The sequence below is a fragment of the Panthera onca genome, chromosome B3 (genome assembly GCF_046562875.1).
Source record: "Panthera onca isolate mPanOnc1 chromosome B3, mPanOnc1 haplotype 2, whole genome shotgun sequence".
Classification (NCBI taxonomy): domain Eukaryota; kingdom Metazoa; phylum Chordata; class Mammalia; order Carnivora; family Felidae; genus Panthera; species Panthera onca.
The window spans coordinates 69451341-69477699 of record NC_138344.1 but is presented as its reverse complement, the minus strand read 5'-3'; the positions used below and the strand labels follow the sequence as shown (position 1 = coordinate 69477699).

The 26359-nt window shown below is 37.6% G+C and overlaps 2 protein-coding genes across 6 annotated transcripts in view; both read left to right on the top strand.

Annotated features, from left to right (window-relative positions):
- Positions 1-26359, top strand: part of LPCAT4 (lysophosphatidylcholine acyltransferase 4) — a 153218-nt gene that overhangs the window by 56369 nt on the left and 70490 nt on the right. The window lies entirely within an intron of this gene.
- The window catches only part of SLC12A6 (solute carrier family 12 member 6), an 88683-nt gene that overhangs the window by 31618 nt on the left and 30706 nt on the right, over positions 1-26359 (top strand). For 3 of the 4 annotated variants that reach the window (XR_013556233.2, XM_060619026.3, XM_060619028.3), the window contains one exon: positions 15555-15599. The exons of the other annotated variant lie outside the window; for it this stretch is intronic. Coding sequence is in view for 2 of the 3 variants with exons in the window: in XM_060619026.3 (XP_060475009.1) it covers positions 15555-15599 (45 nt within the window). In the remaining variant the exon portion in view is untranslated. The remainder of the gene's footprint in view (positions 1-15554; positions 15600-26359) is intronic. 4 annotated transcript variants of the gene reach the window in all.

The following is a 26359-nucleotide window of genomic DNA, read 5'->3' as shown; positions in this document are numbered from 1 at the left end:
CAGTCACAAAAGACCACATTTTACATATTCCATTTATATGAGATGTCCAGAATAGGCAAATTTAGGAAACAGAAAGTAGTAGCTACCAAAGTGGTAGCTGTGGACTGAATAATGTGGGGGAATGAAGTGGAGATTACTCATGGGTATGGGGACCAAAATATGCAATTAGATTGTGATGATACTTGCACAACAGTGTGAACATATTAACATTGAATTGAACACTTAATGCGTGAATTTCATGGCATGTAAATCATATCTCAATACTTTTTTTTTTTTTTTAATGTTTTTAAATGTTTATTTTTGAGAGAGGAAGCAAGAGCATGAGCGGGAGGAGCAGAGAGCAAGGGGTACACAGAATCTGAAGCAGGCTCCAGGCTCCTCGCTGTCAGCACAGAGCCGGATGCAGGGCTCAACCCACAAACCGTGAGATCATGACCTGAGCTGAAGTCGACACTTAACCGACTGAGTCACCCAGCCCCCCCTCCTCAATAAAACTTTTTAAATTAAAGGACGAAGTACCAATATGTGCGAAACTTGCAGGAATCTCCAAGGCCTTGTGCTGAATGAAAGAAACCAGTCTCAAAAGGTTATATACTATAAGATTACATTTATGTACTTTTTAATTATGGAAGATCATGACACATTTATTAATCAAAACATGTTTGTGTGCATGTGTTTATTCACATACATACTATAAAAACAATGTTTCTTAAAATTTAAATATACAACATTTACAGCAGTTTCCATTTTAACTTCTCTTTATGTTTGAAAATTTAGAAAATGTTAAATTTAGCTTGCATTAAGCAGTTAACCTTTGTGACATGAAATCAGTACAGGGTCTTAAAATATCAGAAACGTTTACTGTATCCTCTTAGTCCACATAACACGAATTTTTAGCTCCTTAGTTCTTAGCTCTTTAGCTCCTTAGAATTTGAGTGTTTGTGTCAATTTCCTACCCTCCTTGTTAAAGAGGTAGTCTATATGGATAGGCTTGGTCTTCGAATACCATCTATTAAAATGAAGGAAACATGAAATATGTTTTTCTAGGGTGAAATAATTTGGGTCACCCACAATGCCAAAGAAGGATATAAGGTATCAAGAGTCTTGAATGTTCGCAACAATCCCCAAATCCTAAGTAAGAATTATTTCTTGGTGAGATTTTTCTGTTTTATTAACTGTGTAAGTTCTGCCCTCTTCTTTGTGGATTTGGCTCGGGAAATCATCTTTCTATGATACTGTGGGCTTTTACTAAATCTGCTTTCTGCTATTATGCTTGCTGTCTCCCAAATTTTACTGGGTGTTAAAATCACAACTCTCTTCTTCATAGATGAGTTCTTTAACTTTTGGTGGGTTTACTCCTATAAATATATTTCCTCAAGGGTCTCTATTAATCTAATGCTTATGCTTAGCATACACATCAGAATTTGAAGGATGTTGCTGATGAGCATCCAGCACTGGCGGCAGATCTGCCTGTCTAACCTAGTGTCTCCTGCCACATCTTCTGCCTCTTAGAGCCCATTGCCCCCCAGTGCCATCAGTTTCTCCGCTGCCAGCATCCGATTGTCCCTGTCCCTGCACCACAGCAGGCCCCTGCTCCAAGAGTTGGGCTTGCGTGGCCTCAAGTCAGGATGAGACTTGACTGGGCCTGGTTCTTGGTCTCCTCCAGCCTCAGCTACTTGCCTGCAGGCTGCTGTGGTCTTGCCACCTCTCTTTAAACCAAGTCTGATGGGTCAGAGGGAGGATTGCTAAATAATTATCATACATTTTCTCAGGGCTTGGGTATGGTGTTCTCTGCTCCCATTGACTCTGCATTTTTACTACTTCCCATCTTCCTTCCCTTTCTTTCCCTAGTGTCTAGATTGGTTGGGGAAGACTGCATTACAGCATTGCAGCCATAGTTCTTTCAACGATTTTTTTTTTTTTCTGTTTCCTTCTTTGGTTGCACTTTGTCGTGTTCACTGTTATTTCCAGGACCTGATCTCAGTTCCTCTCTCTTTACATTGACTTTTAGGAAAACATATCCTTTATCTTCAACTCTGTGTTTTTATGATGACTTTAAAATTTTTATTTCCATCATTGACTTTTACTGAAACTAGTCCTGAATTTCTATCTCTAGATATTTTTCTTTGAAATCAGCTCATCATCAATTAACATACATTGAGTATTTTATAGCATGTACCAAGCTCTATGTTACAAAAAGCTCTAATCGTCACAGCAACATCAAAACAAAGTTCTTGCCCTCAAAGCACTTAAAATGGGGTAGATAGGACCCTGCCCCTGCCCATCCCCCACCCCTCCCAGTGCTCAACCCTCAACCCTCAACCCTGGATTGACTCACTGGGCCTCCTCTCATTCTCTTTTCCTTAAAAACATTTTTTTTCATTGAGTTTTTACTCTCAGTCTTGGCAGCTGTGTTGCTGGGGTGGGGACACGGGGATGGTTATCTCACAGCTATGAAAATTGGTGCCACCATAGGGGCGACTGGTGGCTCAGTCAGTTAAGCATCCGACTTTGGCTCAGGTCATGATCTCACAGTTTTTGGGTTCGAGCCCCGCATCAGGCTCTGTGCTGACAGCTCAGAGCCTGGAGCCTGCTTCAGATTCTGTGTCTCCTCTCTCTCTGCCCCTCCCCTGCTCATGCTCTGTCTCTCTGTCTCTCAAATAAATGTTAAAAAAAAGAAAAAAAGAAAAAAAAATTGGTGCCACCAAACATTACCATTTCCAACTTCAACCGTACTGTTAACACTATTCAGAAATTCTTCTAAGTAATCCTAGTTAGCCTCCTTTCTCTCAAGTTCTTTCTCAAGAAAGAAATATTTGGGAGATGCGGGGTTCAAATTCACAGACCGCAAGATCATGACCTGAGCTGAACTTGGACACTTTTAACTGACTGAGCCACCCAGACGCCCCTAGAACATTCCAACTTAACAGCCTCCTTAAGACTGAGTTCAAACTTCACTCCTTCCTTAATGGCTTCTCCATTACATTCTTCAGAGAATGTAATGTATTGTATACACTCTCATATCTCTTTGTGCCTCTATTATATAATGTTTTAATCGCCGTTATATAATTGTTTTACCATATGTGCTATAAATCCTTAAGGGTAGCTACTATGTTCTGTTGTTTGTGTATCCCCGGTGCCTGTCATACAGTCTTGACACTTACAAGCGCTTAGTAAATATTCTTTGAATTAATAGTTGGTTAATGAAAAGATCATACGAGACAGTATATGCCCAACAGTTCAGAAGAGAGTTAAACCTGATAGAAAATTAAACCTCAGGGTAGGCCTATGCCAAGAAGCTCTTGAGTTGGCCCTTTGAAGGATGTAGAAGTCAGGTAAGTAGAAAAGAAAGAAAAGGAAATTTTCAATGGAAATTGGTTTAATCAGAGATGTGTATTTCTAGAATCAGGGCTCACAAAGCATTCCAGAGTGTGGAGCAGAGGGTTCATGACTAAGAACAGCAAATGATAAAGTTAGAGAGAAGTAAGACAGTGTTAGATTATAAACAGACCTGAAAGCTAGGGTGAGGTTTTTGGAGCTCATCCTGTAAGCCAAGGAATCCAAACAAGTAAACCAGTGTCTATGTATTGGTATTTAAACCAGTAGCTTCTGCCATCACCACCCTCATGCCTGGGCTGAGAATTCACAGTAGGAATAGAGGCAGAACCTCCAAAGGCGCCCCTTTCCTTTTCTTGGAGGGACTTGAACCAGTACCGCTCACATTATGTCTCAATATAAATAAGTTAGAATGATCATTTCTTAACAGAATGGTTGGGGACACCTGGCACAGTCATTAGGAGAACTTTGAAAGTGTTTTGGTTTTAAAGCAATGAAGCAACCTGATAAAGGCAGAATTTTAGGATTATTAATATGAAGGAAAATGCAGGATTGTTTGAAGATGGGAGAATTGGTGGCAGGGGGAATAATTGATCATCGAAATAAGCTATTTCAGTGGTCTGGACTGGAAAGGATGAGAATTTAAATGATGGCAGTGCAGTGGAAGAGATTGGTATAGAAGCCACAATTGACTGGATTTTTGGCTAATGAGGGAAGGGGAAGAATCAAAAGTTGGTAACACATATGCTGACCAGTTCTTCTTACCCATTTGTTTTTTTTGGGGGGGAGGGGGTGGTCAATGACAACAGCATTCTTCTTTCCTGTCAATTTACATGGATGTTATATATTCGGTACACTATATTTGTATGTATGATATTATAGACTAATATATTCTGTATCATTATGTGTTTTATTATACACTTAATATTATATAAAGATATATTATTAGGTGTAATAGTTCCTATTATATTTCTAGAACTTCTCCATTATCTGTGTCCTACCTGCTAATCCCTCTGTCTAGAATGTCTCTGCTCCATTTTTCTCACCCTTTTGCTTTTTGATAAACTATCCATTCTTCAAGATTTAGCTCACGTATTTCCTTGACACCATCCCTGACTGCTTTATTTTGTTTTCTTTCCTTTTTGATTCCCACAGTATTTGTACCTACACTTGAACAATTATTTTTATTGTTTCATAATTGTTTGCACAACTCCTCTCCAAACTTCTTGACAAGAAAGGGTCATCACTCTTTTGGTATCTGTAGTGCCTAGCACAGTACCTAATATATGGTAGGCAAATTTCAGAGTATTGGTTGAATTAATAATAACAGCTATTCATTATTGCTATCCTTTTTTAAAAAAAAATTTTAATGTTTATTTACTTTTGAGAGAGAAAGAGAGCGTGTGCACACAAGTGGAGGAGGCGCAGAGAGAGGGAGACACAGAATCTGAAGCAGGCTCCAGGCTCTTAGCTGTCAGCACAGGGCCCAATGCAGAGCTTGAACCCATGAACTGTGAGATGATGACCTGAGCTGAAGTCAGATGCTTTGCCCACTGAGCCACCCAGGCACCCCTCCTTATGCTATCCTAGAGACCATGTTAGAGATGGTTGTTAGCACATGGATATATTACAGTGGTCTGATAACAATTACGCCTGCCTGTCTCTAATAATTTGGCATCCATTTCATTTTGCATATTGCATTTATTTCCTTGTCTAAAACACTGCTTTCATTTTGAGACTTCTATGTAGAGAATTTCAGTTGTTTTCCATCTGCTTTAGACTCCCAAGACTTGCTAATATGACCCAACCCAAAGCAGACCATCCCAGACATGTGCCATATTTATTCTCCTCCTGTGATTTTGAGTTCTCCATGATTGTTTTTTAAAGTTTATTTATTTATTTTGAGAGAGACAGAGACAGCATAAGTTGGGGGAGGTGCAGAGAGAGAATCTGCACTAGTAGTGCAGAGCCTGATGTGGGGCTCGAACCCACAAAACCACAAGATCATGACCTGAGCCGCGATCGAGAGTCGGATGCTTAACCAACTGAGCCACCCAGGCGCCCAGAGTTCTCCATGATCTTTAAAGGTTTTAAAAGATCTACTTAAAGCTGATACTTCCTCGATCTATGTTGCTCCTCTACTTCTTTGGAACCTTAACAGCACTAAAGGCTATACCACAGGTTATTGGCTTTACCTCCTTGGGCAAATCATTCCAGCTTTCTCTGAGCTAGTTTCTTGTGGAACATGGGAATAATTTTTCCTCAGAGGGTTGCTGTGATTTGGTGTGATGAGAGTAGAAAATGTTCCCTTAAATGGCGTCATTTAGAGATTGCCTTTATAATGTTTCCAATTTTATGTATCATCTTTGCATTTATTTAATGTTTTTTCTTAAATTGAGTGACTGATTTTCTAGTTTCCTTTACAAAAGGAACTTTATCATTAAATGAAATACCAGAGTGCTTGCCACTCTATAAATAGAGAATAAACTAAAAATAGGTATAATATAAATGGCAGTAATCTTGCTAGATACTGTTGCCAAGCAGAGGCTCTCAGCCTGTCAAAAAAAGAGATCAAGGAGAGAGTTTCATCTTACTGGGATAAGTTATGTTTTTTAATGATCACTGTGCCACACATTAGATACCTATTTTTCTGATTTGTAATTATTGCATAAATACCTTGTTATGATTTCTTTTACCTTATTTTATTCCTAATATATTTTTCTGGATAATGAAGGGTTGACTATATTATTAATACTCATTCTTGTACCTACATTTTATGGCCAGTATCATGTAATAGAAAAATCAGAATCCAGGTTCAAGCCAGTCTTTGAAATGTACACTCAGTATATACCTTGGCCAAACTGTTGAGCACAACTTAGCTTTTGCTTCTTTGTTTGTTTCACAGAATCATCATGGGAATCCAATGAAATATGGGAAGACATTTTAAAAGCTGTTAGATGTTACTAAATGTGAAGTACTACTACCATTCTTTCTTTAGTTTCTTATTTTGAACTTGACCCTTCAACTAGATTGTGAGTTGTGAGCTGCTTCATGTCAGGAAATACCGTACACTCATTCTTTTATTCCTCACAGTATCCAAACACAGTTTTAGGTGTGTTTAAAACTTACTGAGTTACATTATTTATTCGAATAGGAGTCATATTAGTAAACTTGTACTGGGAATGTAACACAGACGCTCCTGGACAATTACCATTGTAATTATTTTATCAAAAAATTCCAAATCCTATGTTAATGCATATTTAGTCCAAACTATAAATGTATTAAGTTTTGAAATAAGACAAGTGACTCAAACTATTAGTATCACAATTTTTAAGTCAGTGTGTAGATCAGTCCAAGGATTCACCTGTATTAACTTTTGCATTTTTCTAAGTACTGCTGTACTGCAAAATGTTTAAAGTTCTAAGAAATATCCCCAGCTACCTAAATTCTAATTTAATCACAGTTATTTCTCTTAAGGGTCATTCCATGGCTCATCTCAATTTCCTTTTTTTGATTATTATTATTTTTTTTACTTTAGAGAGAGAGTGCAAGTGTGGGAGAGGAACAGAGGGAGAGAGAGACAGAATCTCAAGCAGGATCCATGCCCAGCATAGAGTTCAATGCAGGGTTCGATCCCACAACCCTGGGATCATGACCTGAGCCAAAATCACGAGTCGGACACTCAACCAACTGAGCCACCCAGGAGTCCCATCATCTCACTTTTCTTAATAGTTACCATTTAATGAGCGTCTACACTCTGTAGTCCTCACGGTAATTTTATGTAGCGTAGTATTCCTGTTGCATAGATAGTAAATTACAGCTAAGGAATACTAAATCATTTTGGCAATTACATGAATAGCGTATACAGAGCTAGGATTGCACCTGAGCTTTATCTGCTTCCAGATCCTATGTTCTCTTTTCACTGTGCCTTGTTATTTGCTCCTGAATAGCTGCACAGCTGTCACAGTATGCCTCCTCTGACCCACTCCACTCAAGATCGCTCTTCTCCCAGTCTCCCACAACTCAGGAAACGGCATCTCTTTTCGTCTCCTTGCTCTTAGAAAAATCTTCGACTCCTTTCTCCCCTCTGCCCCCAGTCCCGACCATCTCCAGTCCATCAGTATGTTAACCTTGTGAACCCTTCCTTTAAAACATACCCAGCCTCTGACCACTTCTCAGCAGCTCTGATAATTCTGACCTGATCCAGGCTACCATTATCTTTCTTGGACCATTGCAAAAGCCTTCTATTTCCTCTTCCTCACTTGCCTCCTGCAATCTGTTCTCCAGACAACAGCTAGAGTGATTGTGTTAAAGCATAAATCAAAACCTCCCAATGGTTTCCTAGCTCACGCGAAGTAAAACCCAAAGTCCTTAATGTGTCCTACAAGGCCCCATGTGATGTATGCCTCCTTCTCCACCACACACGTCCATCTCTTATCCCGTGTCCTATCACTTTTACCCTGCCACCTTGCTGTTCATTGAACATGCTAACATCACCTGCTTCAGGGTTTTTGCACTATTTCCTCTGCCTGGAGTGTTCTTCCTACAGATACGTGTATGCCTAGATGCCTCACTTCAAGTTGCTGGCCAAATGTGAATTTTTTATTTTTTTTTTTTAATGTTTATTTGAGAGAAAGTGTGCACATGAGCCAGCACGAGTAAGGGCGGGGGGTGGGGAGAGAATCCCAAGCCAACTTGACACTGTCAGTGCAGAGTCCACCACCAGAGGGCTCAGCCTCATGAACTGTGAGACCATGACCTGAGTCAAAATCAGGAGATGGATCCTCAACCAACTGAGCCACCCAGGCGCCCCCTGAAATACATTTTTAATTTTCTTAAGTTTTTTTTTTAAGTGTATTTATTTTGAGAGAGAGAGCAAGTGGGTGGGGCAGAGAGAGAGAATCCCAAGCAGACCCTGCACTGTCAGCACAGAGCCCCACACAGGGCTCAAACTCATGAGCCATGAGATCATGATCTGAGCCAAAGTCGGACACTTAACCGACTGAGCCACCCAGGTGCCCCATGAAATACCTTTTTAGACTCAGTATCTAAACTAGTACACAAACCATCCCCCCTGCTGATCTTTTGCATTCTCTTACTCTGCTTTTTTGGTTTGTTTTATAACTCCTCACTCTTGACATATATGTTGCTCTTTGATCATGTAAACTCTTGATGGCAGGGATTTTGCTACTGCATTTCTAGTAATTAGAATAATGTTTCATATGTAGAAGGTGCTCAAAAAATTTTATTGAGTAAAAGATGAACTGTAGATTTAGAGTAACATGGACATTGTCTCTAAAGACTAACTTAAGAGTTCTTCTGGAAGATAACATCACTCTCTCACCATGGATTTCACCATCTTGAGTACAGCCATTACCACGTCTTCCTAAGATTTCTTCAGTAGACTCCCAGTTACTTCCCCCATTTTTGCTCTTGTTCCTTCCACAATCCATTCTTCAAGCAGCAGCCTGCATCTTTTAATTTAACCAGACTTGTCTTGCTGCTATTTAAAACCTTCCCAATGGGGCGCCTGGGTGGCTCAGTCGGTTAAGCATCCGACTTCGGCTCAGGTCATGATCTCGCAGTCCATGAGTTCGAGCCCCGCATCGGGCTCTGTGCTGACGGCTCAGAGCCTGGAGCCTGTTTCAGATTCTGTGTCTCCCTCTCTCTCTGACCCTCCCCTGCTCATGCTCTGTCTCTCTCTGTCTCAAAAATAAATAAAACGTTAAAAAAAAAAAAACAAAAAACCCTGTCTTACTAAAAAAAAAATAAATAAAACCTTCCCATTGTTTCACCTCACTTTAGAGTAAAATTTACACTCTTTACCACGGTCTGCGATACTCTGGCATGTATCTGCTACCTAGTTTGAAGACTTTTTTTTTTTTTTTTTAAACCACTTTCTTACTCATTGTGCTTTAGCTACATTAATGTTTTGCAAACATGCCAAGCTTATTCCCATCTTGGGCGTTTGCATGGCTGCTTCTCTGCCCTGGTCAGTCTTCTTCAAGATCCTCACATGGCTGTCTCCTTTACATGTAGATCTCATCGTAAAGGTTAACTCCTCAGAAAGTGAGGCCTCAGGCCATTACTGTCCAGCCGATCCAAAATAGCCTCTCTATTCACTTTTGTTTTATTTATTTATTTTTATTTTAGAGAGAGAATACACAAGCAGGGAAGAAAGAGAGAGAGTGAATGAATGAATCTTAAGGAGGCTCCATGCTCAGCACAGAGCCCAACACAGGGCTCGATTCCATAGCCCTGGGATCATGATCTGAGCCAAAATCAAGAGTTGGATGCTCAACCAACTGAGCCACCCAGGTGGTCCTCTATTTACTTTTTGGCTTTTGATAAATGTTATAAAGAAAATAATCTTGATTATTAATTTTCTTTTGTTCTTTATCTTCTCATGTCTGCATGAGAACAGAAAATTTGTCTTTCTTATTTACTGCTTAATCTTCAGCACATAGAACCATGCCTAGGACTTAATTAGTCATATACTTAAAATCAGTGAATGAAGATTCGTAATGGTCATCTGGGCACTTCATAAAAATGCAGAATCTCAGGTTTTTCCCATAAGATCAAGTTATTAGGGTTACTTATGTGACCCAATTTAGCAAATAACTCCAGATGATTCTTTGGACTGGGCAAATTTGGAGGATACTGCTTTAACAGAACTATTGCTAAGTAAATGAATGAATACATGAGAATGATAATTCAGGGAGTTATCTTTTAACCTTAGTATATTGATATGAGTGAGTTGAATGTTTCCCAAAGTGTATACAATAGAAAACTAATTACATAAGATGTTTGATGAAAAATGAGTTTTGGTTTTCTGATGTATTTAAGAATGCCAAATATTCTTCTTTTGGAGATTAGGTAGGCAGTCATTAGCGTATTGAAGCGTCTGAGAAATTAAACATTATAGGAAGCTACTTGACTGTTAGATATATTTGCCAAGTTATTTACCATCCCTGCCCCCAATCATTTTGTCACCAAATCTGTATTAATATACTAAGAAATATACACAGTACAAGAAGTACAGTCCTTGGTTCCCTGCTACCATAGCTTATTCTCTCCATGGCTAGCTGTCGACACAGTTCACTTGCATGACTGATAGTTTGGACAAAACTGTAAGTCCTAGCAGAAATTATCTATTTTGGCAGAACTATATTCTAAATATCTTCTTAAAATTATGTTCTTATTATAATAAAAATTCAGGTAAGGATCTTTTGACTGTTGGATAGACTAGAAACATAAAGAACTAATGATTTATTAACTTTTGTATGCATTACTTTACATTTCCACCTTACAGCTAAATTATTTCACCAAGATTGTTTTATGTTTTTCACCCATCTATTTATTTAAGCCCAGTTAATCACATGTAAATTTTTCTATGTCACTCTGGTCTCATTGCAGTAAGTTCAAAATGTATATAAGGAGGATATGCTTCTTCAGATTTTACCTTATTTCAACTTGTTTTCATTCTTGGGTTCCCCACCACAATAAGTAACCATATAGACAGGCAGAATCTAAGTGTGAAATGTTAGAGTAAGTGTTCTGTTTTTAATCAGCTTTGCCTAATCCTGAGTCAAAATAGTTTTTCTTGGTGCTAAGAAACTTTGGTTTTTTGAAAGTTGGAGTCCAGAAAATTAAAGAATGTGTTAAGACTGGTGCTTTCAGATATTTTGTATCCTGAAATAGGTTTTTGAAGTGTGTCTAGATAATATAGACAGTAACATAATAAGCTAATTGTCCTCATGTGTATTCACTTGGTCATGCCCACTTCTTTTTCTAAAATAATTAGGCCTAACAGTTCCCGTTATTGATTGTGTTTTTTAATGAAATTACTAATTCTATCTTTAGTAAAGACTAAAGCCTACACTGAGTTTTAGATGCAAGATACAAGCTAGCTTTTATTTGCTTCAAATTCTCTACCAAGAATGGTAGATGAAGTGATTAAAGGCTATTGCTATGGGCAAACCAAGGGAGATAATTAGGCTCTTCAGAAAAACTATTTACAGAGGCAGTTTTGCAAGTGAGTACCACCCACAATCATTTTTCTCTCTATTCTTTAAGGCATATGGTAAGAACCTAAATAAAATCTCCACTCTTTACCATTTACCCAGGATAAAATATATTGAGCAAGTGCCCATTTGTAAAACTACTATATCATTACTGTTACAAGGAAATACTTTGAGGTCATTTTTCTGATTGCATTTACTTGTGAAAAGGTACATGTTTCTATTTCAACTGCCATTTTAACTGGTAGAGTATCATAGGCTTTTGAGTATAATGTGGTGTATAACCTTTTGAGTTATAACCTATGAATAGCTTAGTTTATGAAGGCCATCAAATGTAAAAATAGTTACATTATTGGCAAGTTGTTTCTATTGCAGGAAGTAATTCAGTTTTAAAATAAATGTCATTTTGAGTAACGTATAGGACAACTCCCAGTCTTCGGCAAACTTAGGTGTGCCCTCACCAGACGTAGGCAGGAAAAATATCAAATGGGAGAGTTCAGACATAAGACAATAGAAAGATGCCTAGACATATCTCAGAGCAGTGTTACCAGATTGATTACACAATTTGGATTACACACTCAGAAACACCCCTCAACTTAAACCCATTTACTAGTTCTGATTTTTACATGCATGGCTAGTTTCATTCTAGTAGGTTCATGAACCTGTTTACTCGTAGATTTGCCCTTGTTTCAAGTTTTACATGTATCAGTGAAGTATTTGCAGGTTCTTGGAGGTTAGTCTTCAAATTACCAAGTAAGTATCAAGTAAAGGTTGCCCTGCATTCCTTCAATTATAAAAAATTAAAAACAAAAATCTAAGTTGAATAAAGAACTAAACAAAACACTCATTTCTATTCATCTCAAATACAAGAGGGTGTTCAAAGGAAGAGTCCTGGCTTCACTAGAAAGCGTACATACGGCATGTGTGCACAGCTCAGAAGGCAAGGAAGTAGATAGTGTAGAAGGAGGTAATGTTTAAGAAGAAAATCATTTGTTTCCCCCATCTAAAATCATACCTATTCTGCCTGAGTTATCTGAGTTGTTCTTCTATTCATAGATTCCCTGGCAATTTCAAATTACTTGTTTTAGGCTATTATGCTTCATTTTCGGACAAAAAAAGTTAGAATTACAGAGTATCAAGAAGCATGAACATAAGTTCCCAAAAGATCAAGACTGTCTCTGTGACCTTTCTCTTTTGGCAATAGTGTGCCATGTCTTTGGCCACTTACTAACCAACCACTCATCTTCTCGACTATAAGTATTAAGAGGTTCTCACCTTTGCTCCATCCTGGCATACAAAAAGGCATTCCCATTAATGACAGCATCTGGGAATCAGAATCTTTTTTTTTTTTTAAATACTCTTTTGGGGCGCCTGGGTGGCTCAGTCGGTTGGGCGTCCAACTTCAGCTCAGGTCATGATCTCACAGTTTGTGAGTTCGAGCCCCACATCAGGCTGTGTGCTGACAGCTGAGAACCTGGAGCATGCCTTGGATTCTGTATCTCCCTCTCTGACCCTCCCCAGCTCACACTGTCTTTTTCTCTGTGGAAAATAAATAAACACTGAAAAAAATAACTAAATAAATAAATAGTTTTTGGTGATTTTGTTTTTTTATTTATTTTTTAATGTGTGTTTTTAGGGGGGAGAGAGAGAGAGGGAGGGAGGGAGAGAGAGAGAGAGAGAGAGAAAGAGAAAGCAGGGGACGGGCAGAGAGAGAGAGGGAGACAGAGGATCCAAGGCGGGCCCCAGGCTCTGAGCTGTCAGCACAGAGCCCCCTGCAGGGCTTGAACCCATAAACCATGAGATCATCACCTGAGTTGAAGTCAGAGGCTTAACTGACTGAGCCAACCCAGGCACCCCTGGGAATCAGAATCTTGAGAAGGGTTGTTGGTATGGTTTTAAGGAGAAAAATAAATGATGCTGTTAGCTCCTCTCCAACTTTTCCTTTGGAATCACTAGAATAGATCTAGATGATGACCATAGTTCTTCTGGTTCTAAAATTCTGTGATTCTTTCTCTGTTCTTCTTTCTTTGCTACCTATACACCTGCTTCTCTGTATTGACAGGGCCTAATTTATCAGTTATATGTGTGTGTGTTATGTGTGCATGTATGAGAGAGGGAGAAACAGGATCAATCTAATACACTAATGTACTATAGAACTGTTATTCCTGCTTTGTCTTATGTGCAAACCCATATTGTTTATGTATATGGGAAATAAGATGAGTTTAAATTTAAAAACTTGGCAACCCACTTGATGGTATGTTGGGGAAAATATCTGAGAATATCTCTTTTTCAAAACCAAATTAAGGAAGAAAATCTAAAAATATATTTTAAAATGTTCATATAGCATTTGAAACTTCAGTTGTATCAATCAGGTTTCTTTCCTCCTCGATCAGAGTATGTGCTGTTCATCAGACCAGAATTTGTTAAGGATTCTGAGTGATTCTTTCTGTCTGGGATGCTTAAAGTGTTATATTTAATTATATGTAAAAAACATTTATGAGCACCATTGAAAATTTATTTGAATTTTGTTTAAAACAGTAATTCTAAATCTTTTTTGTATCTGGGACCTTTTTGGCAGTCTGAAGTCTACACATTCCTTTTCAGAGTAACCTTTTTTAATGTGTAAAGGATTATACACACATATAAATATATAGGTATAGCATTAAAAAGAACCCTGTTAGGGACCCCTGGGTGGTTCAGTTGGTTGAGCATCTGCCTCTTGATTTCGTCTCAGGTCGTGATATCACAGTTCAGAAGTTTGAGCCCCGCATCGGGCTCTGCACTGACAGTGCGGAGCCTGCTTGGGATTCTTTCTACCCCCCTCTCTCCCTGCCCTTCCCCCATTCACACATACATTCTCTCCCTTTCTCAAGAATAGATTTTTTTTAAAGAACCCTATTATATTCAAATACAATTATAAAAATATTAAATTCATGATCTAATATAAGTGCTTTTTTATCAATGCATCGAAAAAGATCTAGAAGCCATTTAATAACTACCATAATTTCAAAGTAGTATTGCACCTAAATCATATTATGAGATACATGCAACAATTATAATGTGATATGAAAATATCAGATATTTATTGTTAACAAAAATCACAGGTACTTTTATGTAGTTTGTTGCTGACATCATACTTGGAGAAAGTACTAACTTTCCCCCCATAATTCACAGACACCCTTCACCTAAAATTATTTCTGTTTCCCAGACACAGGGAAGCCAGATATAATCCTCATATCTCAAGACACTTAATCTTTGAGGAAGCTGGAGCTCAAAGTCTTCCATATTTAGCCCTTAATGCTTTTCAAGCCTTTAAAATAAGCAAGTGGTTAGTTGTTAAATGGTGATTGTCAATATCTCTTGCATTAGGAACTTGGCTTATTGCCACTAGTTCTATTATAGATTACTGAAGAAACATATTTCTAAAAGCTTGTTTAGTTATTTTATCATGAAGTCGAATCAGGACATATCTAGTAATGAGTGCTTTACTTATGTCTTGACTTTGAGCTACTATGGCCATTATGTTCCTTTGTCATTAAAGAGAAAATGTAGCCCATGTCGTAAGCCCCGAATCATCCTTCTACTTTACGGAACTATTTTTGCTTGGTCAAATTTGTGTGATTGTTTTGTTAGTTTACTTTTTTCTGGTTATTTCTTTTTAAATGGAATTATACAATATTTGTCCTTCTGCTTTTAGCTCATTTCCCTTAGCATATTTTCAAGGTTTGTCCATGTTGTAGCACGTATCCGAATTTCGTTTCCTCTTTATGGCTGAATAATATCCCATTGTATGATATACCACATTTTTGTTTATCCATTTATCTGTTGAAGGACACTGGGTTGTTTCCACTTTGACTAATGTAAACAATGCTCCTATACACGTTGTCATATAAATATCCGTTTGAGTCCCTGTTTTAAGTTCTTTTGAGTATATGCCTAAGAGTGGAATTGCTGGGTCTCATGGTAATTCTGTTAGTTAACTTTTCAAAGAAGCTGTGTGATTATTTTTTAAAATAGTTTATTCTGTTTTTATTATCCATTCATTAATGTATTTTGATCACTAAAAAACTTTTGGTTTTTGGTTTTTGGGGTTTTTTTTTGCTTATTTCCTTGGTTGACTTTTGTTGCTGATTTTTAAGAAATTATTTGTTTTGGTCATTCATTTTTTTCTTTTCTTTTCAATTGTTTGTTTTTCAGACCCGAGTCAGAACTCCATCACAGGGGAACACAGCCAGCTGTTAGGTATAGTATTACTTTGGGATTGACTTTCTCTACAGTCACCCTTTTCCTGCTTATACTAACAGACATTACTCCCACTTCTAATTCTATTTTCTATCCCCTCTTCTGCTTTTCACTTCTCAACATTTTTTCCTGGTATTTCTGGTCCTAACTTGATAAGTTTTAGGAAACTACTTGTACAATTGATTGTTGAGCCTCAATGTAGTCACATATAAAAGTAATTTACATGGTTCTGTGTTAAAAAAAAAAAAATCTGTAGGGGCACCTGGGTGGCTCAGTCAGTTAAGCATCTGACTTCGTCTCAGGTCATGATCTCACAGTTTGTGAGTTCAAGCCCCACATCAGGCTTTGTGCTGACAGATCAGAGCCTGGAGCCTGCTTCGGATTCTGTGTCTCCCTCTCTCTCTACCCTCCTCCACTCACACTCTGTCTCTTTCTCTCAAAAATAAACAAACATTAAAAACAAAAATTTTTTTTTAATCTGTAAAAATTAGATCTTTTTTCCAAGATAATTTTGTCAAGAAGATAACTATAATATTCTATAAGCTTGGGCTTTGCAGCTACTTTGCCCTTTTTATTATTTTTCTTGGTCTTTAATCACCCTCATTTTAATTGCTGAAAGTACTTCATAAATAGCATGACCTTAAGCTGTAGAAGTTGATGCTCCAGTTCTTTATCTATTAAATAAGTTTTGGAAATAAATTTATTTCTTCTAGTTATCACATATTTAAATTTCAGTAAGCTTGTAATTTAATAGGTATTTCACAGCATCACAAGACTGATAAAAAATTAAAATAAAGAAAGGAATCATACTCTGGTGAGGATTCAGACAATAAAGAGTATATGTACAGAAAGTAGAGTCCTCTAAATTATCTCTTCTCCTCATACCTTACCTCTATCCCCTGAGGTACTTATTCTTGGAAATTCTCTAGAAATTACACATTTTCTTACCATCTATGACTATCTTTTTTCCTTTTTTCTCCATGGAGTTATACTCTACAGACTATGACTTCCTTTCTTTGACTTAACATTTTACCTTGTGACATTTCAGTACATAAAGATTTGCCTTATTCCTCTGTTTTAGAATAGTATTCCATTGTATTCCTGTACTTTAATTTTACACAGCCAGTTCCCTATTCTGGACCATTTATTCCCAGGTGTTTTACTGTTAAAAATTATGTTACAGTGAACATCTTGTACATATACTCTTGTAATCTCATTGCCAGTATATTTGAAAGAAAAATTCCTAACAGTAGAATTCTTTGATCAAAAGGAATACCTGTCTTCAAAAGGATACATCAACTTAGACTTCTACCAATTAGGAGTGTGGAAGCATACTTGGGCTCCCTATCATAAAAAGTAGATAACCAATCTTAAAAAAATTTTTTTTCTCTAGATGAAGATGGCATGTCTAGTTTTTATTTGTACTTCTTGAATTATGAATGAGGTTAAGTGCTTTTTAAATACACTGACAGCCATTTTGTATATGTGTGTGTCTTGATTTGAGGCTTACTTTTTGTTGTTAGAATTTTTGTTTGTTTTTTGTTTTGTTTTGAAGTATAATTAACATACAGTGTTACATTAATTTCAGGCATATACCGTATTGACTGGACGATGCTATACATTGCTCAGTACTTGCCACCATAAGTGTAGTCACCATCTGTCACCATACAACGTTATTACAGTATTATTGACTATATTTCCTATGCTATACTACTGATATCCATGACTTACTTGTTTTATAACTGGAAGTTTGTATCAGCCTCTTTTTTTTTTTTTCCTATTGAATTTAGAGGCACCTGGGTGGCTCAGTCAGTTAAGTGTCCAACTTCAGGTCAGGCCATGATCTCACGGTTCGTGAGTTCAAGCTTTCTGTCGGGCTGTCTGCTTTTAGCACAGAATCCATTTTGGATTCTCTGTCCCCTTTTCTCTCTGCCCCGGCTCCTGCCTCTCATTTGCATTCTTTCTCAAAATAAATAAATCTTTTTAAATGTCAAAAGAATTTTAAATCTTTTTTAAATTTGCATATAGTTGATATGCAATGTTACATTAGTTTCAGCTGTACAACATAGTGATTCTGCTTCTCTATACTTTATGCTATTAATCCCCTTTATCTCACCCATCCCCCCACCCACCTCCTCTGTGTCAACATTTGTTCTTTGTTTTTAAAGGTCTTTTGTTTGTTTGTTTTCTTTTTATATACAACTTGTAAGTGAAATCATGTGGTATTTGTTTTTCTTTGCCTGATTTTACTTAGCCTTAGCCTAACGTCCTGTAGGTCCACCCATGTTGTTGCACATGGCAAGATCTCATTCTTTTTTATGGCTGACTATTCCATTATATATGTATAGCACATCCTCATCCATTCACTTATCATTAGAAACTTGGGTTGCTTCTGTAGTTTGGCTGTTATAAATAATGTTGCAATAGGGGCACCTGGGTGTCTCAGTCAGTTAAGCGTCTGACTTCAGCTCAGGTCATGATCTCACAGTTCGTTAGTTCGAGCCCCACGTCGGGCTCTGTGCTGACAGCTCCAAGCCTGGAGCCTACTTCAGATTCTGTGTCTCCCTCTCTCTCTGCCCCTCCCCTGCTCATGCTCTGTCTCTCTCTGTCTCAAAAATAAATAAAAACATTAAAAAATTTTTATAAATAATGTTGCAGTAAACACGGGTGAGTATATCTTTTCAAATTCATTTTCCTTGGGTAAATACCCAGTAATAGAATTGTTTGATCATATGGTAATGCTATTTTTAATATATTGAGGAACCTCTGTACTGTTTTACTCAGTGGTTGCTCCAATTTACATTCCCACTAACAGTGCATGAGGTTTGATTTGAGGCTTATTTTGATTTTTACATTGCTGAACTTTTAGCTCTTTGAATAGTGCAGAGCAGCTATGTAAAATATAAGCTATCAAAAAGTTGACAGTAAGGAAAGTACTTGACTTGTTTGCTCATTACAGGTTCAGAGTATTGAAGAAACTGGGATACTCCTTTTCTGATCTTTCTCTGTTAAGAACCTAAGTTTCTGGTGATAATTCTCATTTGTTTGAGAGAGTTTATGTGCAGGAAGAGTAACTGACACCCTAAGCGCTCCATAAATATTTTTTAGGTAAATGGTTTGACATAAACATATAGCTAGAAATCTGATCACAAGGGTCCTAGCCTTGTGATATTGGGGTTGTCACTCTTCTCTTTTTTTTAGACTTTTATATTGGATAGTTTATTTAGACTGTTCAAAATTATTCTTCTCTGTACAAAAATTTCATATTTGGATCAGGAATGGTTAAGATTTCATTGAAATATTTAGGCAGACCATGAAAAGTAAATTTTCCCCCTAAACTATTAAAAGAATTCTGTCTCTGATACGTGCCGACAGGTAGAGGAGTTTGAGGGTAGTTTATCTTCTGGCCAGGAACATGTATGTAATAGAGGTAGGGAAGGACTTAGCTAATGAAGTGGGCAGTCAGGGGAGTTGGTATCATTCCAGTGTAAGCTGGATTTTGTTTCCAATGAAGCACTTTAAGTAAAAGATAGTAAACAAATTGTGGGCAAAAAGAAATAGTATATGATTGTGAAAAAGACTTCTCTTAGTATTATTAGCTGAAAACCCTAATATCTGCTAAGAGACTACTACAGACATTACTCTCGTTTGGCAACCTACATTTGCATTCACTTTTAAACAAACCTGGGAATGTGTCCAGAGTCTTTTCGCTAGATTCTCAGGTGAGTTCATCCTGCTACCCTGGGTTCTCCCTCCGAGGTTCATTAGATAAGATTATGTTCTTCCTTCTCATGCTCTTAATAACTACATCTTGTGTGCCCCATCCTGAGTTAGCTTCTTTGTTTTCTTTTTTTCCTTTCCTTTCCTTTTTGTAAGCTCTACACCTAATGTGAGGCTTGAACTTATGGCTCTGAGATCAGGAGTCACATGCTCTACTGATTGAGCCAGCCAGGTGCCCCTTTGAGTATCTTTGTTTAAGCTACAGCCTCAAAATCCCTCAAAGCCTGGTTTATTTTAAAAAAAGAAGAAGTTGGGGTGCCTGAGTGGCTCAGTCGGTTAAGCAGCTGACTTCGGCTTGGGTACGATCTCACGGTGTGTGGGTTCGAGCCCTGCGTCGGGCTCTGTGCTGACAGCCCAGAGCCTGGAGCCTGCTTCAGATTCTGTGTCTCCCTCTCTCTCTGACCCTCCCCTACTCACACTCTGTGTGTGTCTCTCTCTCTCTCTCAAAAATAAATAAATATTAAAAAAAAATTTTTAAAGAAGTTTGCAGAAGACGGAAAGGTGATTTTTTGGGGTTATATTTTCTAACCATCTTATAGTTCCTCAGAGAGGGCATTGGTAGTTTGAATTAAAATCTTGCCAGCTCTCTATAAAAATCTTGGTTAGGGGCACCTGGAGGGCTCAGTGGAGCATGTAACTCTTGATCTCAGGGTTGTCAGTTTGAGCTCCACCATATATGTAGAAATTACTTAAAAACTTAAAAAAAATAATCTTGCTTAGGATAATTAGGCCTAGTACGTTAAAAACTACTTCAATTGCTTTGCCTGCTGAGTGGAATTTATAATAGTATCTTTCAGACCTTTTAAGTTTCTTCCTGTCAGTAGGGGGCAGTTATTTTAATGTATCTATTGTTGGCACTGACTCATCAGATCTCTTACAAAACTTAGGGTTAGGCTGAGGAGATGGATGGAAGAGTAAAACTGCTGTTGTGAGAAATAATTAAGCTGTAATGAATTTTGCTGTGTATATGTGTGTGTAATTTTTAATTTAAAACATTTTAGTAAACAAGTAAGCAGATGAGCAGTGGGCCCTGGCATTTTTACAGCAATTTTTACCAAACACCCAAGGAACAGTAATTCCTCTTCTACAGTTTCTCCCAAGGAATAGAAAAACAAGTAAATACTCCCCAACTCAGTTTGAGGATTGCATAACTTTGATACCAAAACTTAACAATGCCAGTGTGAGACAAGTATGGACCAGTTTTACTTATGAATACAGATACAGATGTCCTAAATGAAATATTTGCCATCTAAATCAAGCAATATATTTTTCTAAGTTACTCCTGACCAGACTGGGTTTCTGCTAGAAATACATTGTTGGTTTACCATTAAAGATCAATTTAAAAAAAAAAAATTTTTTTTTTAACGTTTATTCATTTTTTGAGACAGAGAGAGACAGAGCATGAATGGGGGAAGGTCAGAGAGAGAGGGAGACACAGAATCCGAAACAGGCTCCAGGCTCTGAGCTGTCAGCACAGAGCCCAACACGGGGCTCGAACTCACAGACCGTGAGATCATGACCTGAGCCGAAGTCAGACACCCAACGGACTGAGCCACCCAGGCACCCCAAAGATCAATTTATATAATTCAATGTATTAACAAAAAGAGATTAAAGGATTAATCATCTTAACTGACGCAGAAAAAGAATTTCATTTGAAATATATCCAATATTTAAATTCATGAGTTCATATTGAGACTTTAAAAAGCTAATTAGTCACCATTGGAGTATTCTGGTGAACCAAGTTGGTTAATAAAGGGAAAGAATGAAGTATTTGCCTTGCTTTTAACTATATTAATGGGTAACCAAACAGTATATTAGAGGGAATATCTCTTTATAAAAGTATTTCAGCTAGTAAGTTAAGGAAGAATATCACCATTTTGTAAGCCCTCATAAATTAAAGGATCTAGGCATTAATCACCAACAGTTGCTAGTATCTCAGAAAGAAAACCTCCTGACAGAAGATCAAAATACCACTGTGAAGGAGTTTTCCTACCTCTTCCTTAAAAATACTGGATGTGGTTAAGCCTCTAGACCTAATTAGCAATTTATAGGAACTACAAAAATAGAACAACATTTAAACAACATCGTATGGATGTCATCATCAAAATCAGATACCCTACTGAACACAGGACATGGTTTCTTCAACAAGTAAATAGTGAAGAAAAAGAGAGTAGACGCTTGACTTAGGAGATACAGCAGTCAATCATACTGCATGCCTTTTATTTGGCTACTGATTGAAGCAAACTATAAAATCAGAAACATAATTTGTAACATTTGAGACAACCTTTCATGTTCACACAGTGCATAGTTCAGACCCAAGCCTGTGCCAGAGGAAATTAAGTACGTTTACTGCTCTTGTTCTGCCTAGCTCAGACCAGCAAACATCATTTGACGAGATCAGGAGACTAAGGGAGGAATGTGAGATTTATTTATCTTAGCCCCCAATTGTAGTATAGTGACAAATTATAAAAGCAGCAATATGGAGGTAATTGCACCACAAGAATAAAGTTTTTATAAAGAGCAAGACATTTGATATACCATTTTATGTTTACCAAAAAAAGTATGCCATAAAAAATGGAAATCTGAAATTTGTAGTAGAATCAATGGCACTTATCAGTTTCTGTTTGACTTGTGCAGTGAAACACCAGTAAGTTCCCAGTAATGTTAGCATTATCTGGATAGTAAAATGGGGAAAAACAAAACATAGTGATCTGTTGGGCTGTTTAATTGATAGTGTCAGTAGGTATCCTTCAAAGGAATCCTCTTAGGATTCTGGATAATCATAAAACAGCCCTAGGACATGCATTTGGTTCTTAGTTCCTGCAGAGTAAAACTTACTTGTTATTCAGAAACTCTAGAATTTCCATTCCATTTGGGATTTCCTGAGGTTACAGTAATGACCCAGACTTCTGAAGGCTGTACTTTTGAAACCGCATGATTTCCCACCAAGAAACTGAGATTGAGAATTGATCCATGCCTTTCAGTTAACCACTCCTGATGAGAACTTTGTTCCTTGCCTGGAAGGCCTTGATCTTTCATGATTGACCAGGATCTCTACGGGACCCTCCCACTCCTACCACCACCACAGGTAGACCCTAATAAGATATAATCTTGGAGGCATCATTGGTCTTGTAAATGTAGGCAATGTTTCCAGGGATATTTCTTCCATCTCGAAATAAACAAGCAAATGGAAGTTGGACCAGAAACATCCACGACCAGAGTGTCTAAAAGTTAATGTGGTTGCACCTGAAACTTGAGAATACAGAGGCCCTGAAAGAGGTGCCATGGCTGCAGCAAGGGGAGCCAGAGCTTTTAGGATGTGGCTTGGACCAGTAGGCAGCAGGATGGGGCAGGATTGTTCTGAAGCCAGATTTTTATAGCAACAGTATTGTGAGACTCTTGAACCAGCAGGAAAGTAGGATGTTGGATCTGGGATTCCTAGTCACATAACCCTTAAGAGGGATAAAGTGGTTCTGAGTCTGGGATACAAAACTATCAAATGTTTTCATCAGTAAAAGGTGCAGTTAGATGAGCATATTACCCAGAAATGAAAGACTGTTTAGAGAGGAGAACAAATGGAACTTGTAGGAAAAAAAAAAAATAGTTATTGATACAAAAAATAAAATTAACGGGTTATAAACAGGTAAAAGGGGTTTGTGAACAGAACAAAAGGAAAATTACACCTAGACATATCTTTAATGATGCTGTAGAACACCTAAGAAAAGATCTTGAGATCCACCAGAGGTACAGATCCTCCCCGGAACAGCAGAATGACAGAATTCTCCATAGCGAAACATATAGCAAATGATGTCTTAAAGTGTTTGCAAAGCTTTTATTATCCTAGAATTGTGCTTGGCAAGATACTCAGTAATAATTAGGACAAAATACAGGCAACTGTTGCTAAATAAAAGCCAAGAACGTTTCTCACCGCAAGACTTGCTCCAAGCTAGTGGTTTACAGCTGAGGACAATTTTGTCCCCGAGGGGACATTTGGAAATGTTTGAAGACTTTCATGATTGTCACTGCGGGAGATGCTACTGGCCTCTAGTGACTAGCAGCTAGGGATGCTCTTAAACGTCCTATGATGTAACTGTATGATGTACTACAACAAATACTTATGTGGCCTTGAAATTTCATGGTGCTGAGTTTGAGAAACTCTAAAGGAATTGTAAAGAAGGGACCTCAAGTAAAAGGGAAATGATCCCAGAAGAACAGTGACCTTGACCTTGACCCAAGTCACTGTTTGTCTCTGAAATATTTTTAGTGTCTTACTGTGTAGTAAAATTAACTACTAGAAATATTGGACAGAACAGTAATATTATGTGAATCAGAGGACAGTTGAAACTGAAGTGTTCAAGTGTGTTGTTTGTGAGGATGACAGATTATTGATTAAACTCACTTAACAGTTTAAGTAACATGTGGTAAAATTTCAAAAGTAATTACTGAAAAAAATAGAATGTGGAAACTCCAAAAGAGGAAGGAGAACAAATGGAATAAGGGAAAAACAAACCAAAAAAAATCCAGGGAGAGGGGCATCTGGGTGGCTCAGTCGGTTAAGCGTCTGATTTTGGCTCAGGTCATGATCTCACAGTTCATGAGTTCGAGCCCTGAGTAGGGCTCTGCGCTGACAGTTCACAGCCTGGAGCCTGCTTTGCATTCTGTTTCTGTCTCTCCCTCTGCCCCTCCTCAGCTTGTGCAGGCACGCGCTCTTGCTCTCTCTCTCTCTAAAACATAAATAAATGAACATTAAAAGAGAGAGAAATCCCAGAGAGAGAAAATGAGAATGAATCATAAAAAAAGACCAAATAGAAATTTTAAAATCCTATCTTTCCAGTCGCTCTCTCCTTTCCTCTCTGTTTCAGCCATGTTACTCATTCTGTTTTATGACTGCATTAAGATTGTTTCTGCTTTAGGATTTTTTAAAATTACTGTTCCCTCTGCTTGAAATGCAGGCTTTTCCTGAACATTTTATGTCAAGGGTGTGCTACAGCCAGCTCATACCAACTCCTGAGAACCAATTGTATGCATCTCTTCCCAAAACCATTCTCAGTGACTTCGCATTAGTAGTTTATTTTATTTTTTTTATCTGAGAGAGCATGCGAGCAGGAGAGAGGGGCAGAGGGAGAGAAAGAAGGAGATTTTTTTTTTTTTTTTTTTGAGAGGGAGAGAGAGAATTTTAAGCTGGCTCCACTGCCAGCATGGAGCTCTTTCTCACAACAGCGAGATCATGACCTGAGCTGAAATCAAGAGTCAGATGCTCAACCAACTGAGCCACCCAGACGCCCCAACACGTTAGTAGTTTCAAATTGGCATGTGTGAGTATTTACACTGTGGAAATGGACAACCACTATAAATCAGTTTTATGTGTGTGTGTATATGTTTTTAACTGTCTTCTGTGACTTCATATACACACAATGAAAGCAACATCTTTAACTGCTCTGTCTATTGCTGTATCACCAGGACCTAGAACAGTGCCCAGCACATCATAAGAACTTAATAAATGTGGGGTGCCTGGGTGGTACAAGTCGGTTGAACGTCCAACTCTTGATTTCGGCTCAGGTCATGATCTCAGGCTTCATGAGTTTGAACCCCACATCGGGCTATGCCCTCAGTGCAAAACCTGCTTGGGATTCTCTCCCTCTCTCTCTGCCCTTTCCCCACTCATGTACACTATCTGTCTCCCAAAATAAATATTTTTTTAAAAACCTAATAAATGCTTACTGAATTAACTGAATAAATGGATTACTTAAAAGCGGTGATAATTTTAAGCTGTGTCATTCTCTCTTTAGAATTTTCCGGAACCATTAGAGGAAAAGAATTACATTTTCTTTTTTTTTTTTTCCTTCATGTTTATTTTGAGAGAAAAAAACCGCGTGCACAACAGAGAAGGAATGGAGAGAGAGGGAGACAGAGAATCCGAAGCAGGCTCCATGCTATCATTTTCCTGTTTTGTTTTGTTGTTGTTTTTTTAGTAACTTTTTATTGTGGAAATTTCCAACGATATTGAAAAGTAAATAGAATAGGATAGTGAACCTCCATGAAGCCATCACTCAGTTTCAACAATGTTGAGAATCTGTTTTCAATCCCCACTTAATTTTTTCCTGGAATATCTTAAAATTCCAGACATCACATGATTTTATTTACTTAAAAAAAAAAAAGTTTAAATTTATCTGTTTCAAAAGTGGGGTTTTTTGGGGTTTTTTTGTTTTTGTTTTTGTTTTCTACATTTGATTAGAGTCAGGATTCTAACAAGTTTCACACCTTGTACTTGGTTGGTATGTCATTTTAAGTCTCAAATTATGAATTCTGCTTTCTTAGTTTATGCCATTTATTTATTGAATAAGTCAGATTATTTGTCATGTAGAATTTCTCACATTCTGAATTTGGTGATTGCAGCATCTTTGTGGTGATGTTTAGCATGTTCCTCCTCTGCTTTGTTTTGTTTGTTTTGTTTGTTTTGTTTTTGTGAACTGATAGATTTAAGAAGCTTGATTAGATTCAACTTCCAGTCTTTTGGTAAGAATACGTCATAGGTTGCACAGGGTACTTTTTATTGTATTACAGTAGGGGTTTGTGTCGTCACTTTTAACAAGCAGTGTTAACATTGATCATTGAGTTCCAGATCACCCCGATCCATCCATTATAAAGTTATGTCTTAGCCTTTCATCTAAAGGTTTTAGCAACCATTGATGATGATTGCCTAGATGCATTATTTCATTAGGGGTTGAAAATTGGTGGGTTTTTTTCCCAATCCATCTACATTTAAAAAATTTTTTAATTTAAATTTCAGTTAGCATACAGTGTTATATTAGATTCAGGTGAATCAGTATAGTGATTCAGCAGTTCTGTGCATTACTCAATTCTCATCATGATGAGTGTACTTTTTTTTTAATTGTTAAGTCTGTTTGTTTATTTTGAGAGAGAGAGAGAAAAGACTCCGTCAACGCAGAGCCCAGTGCAGGGCTTGATCTCACAAACCA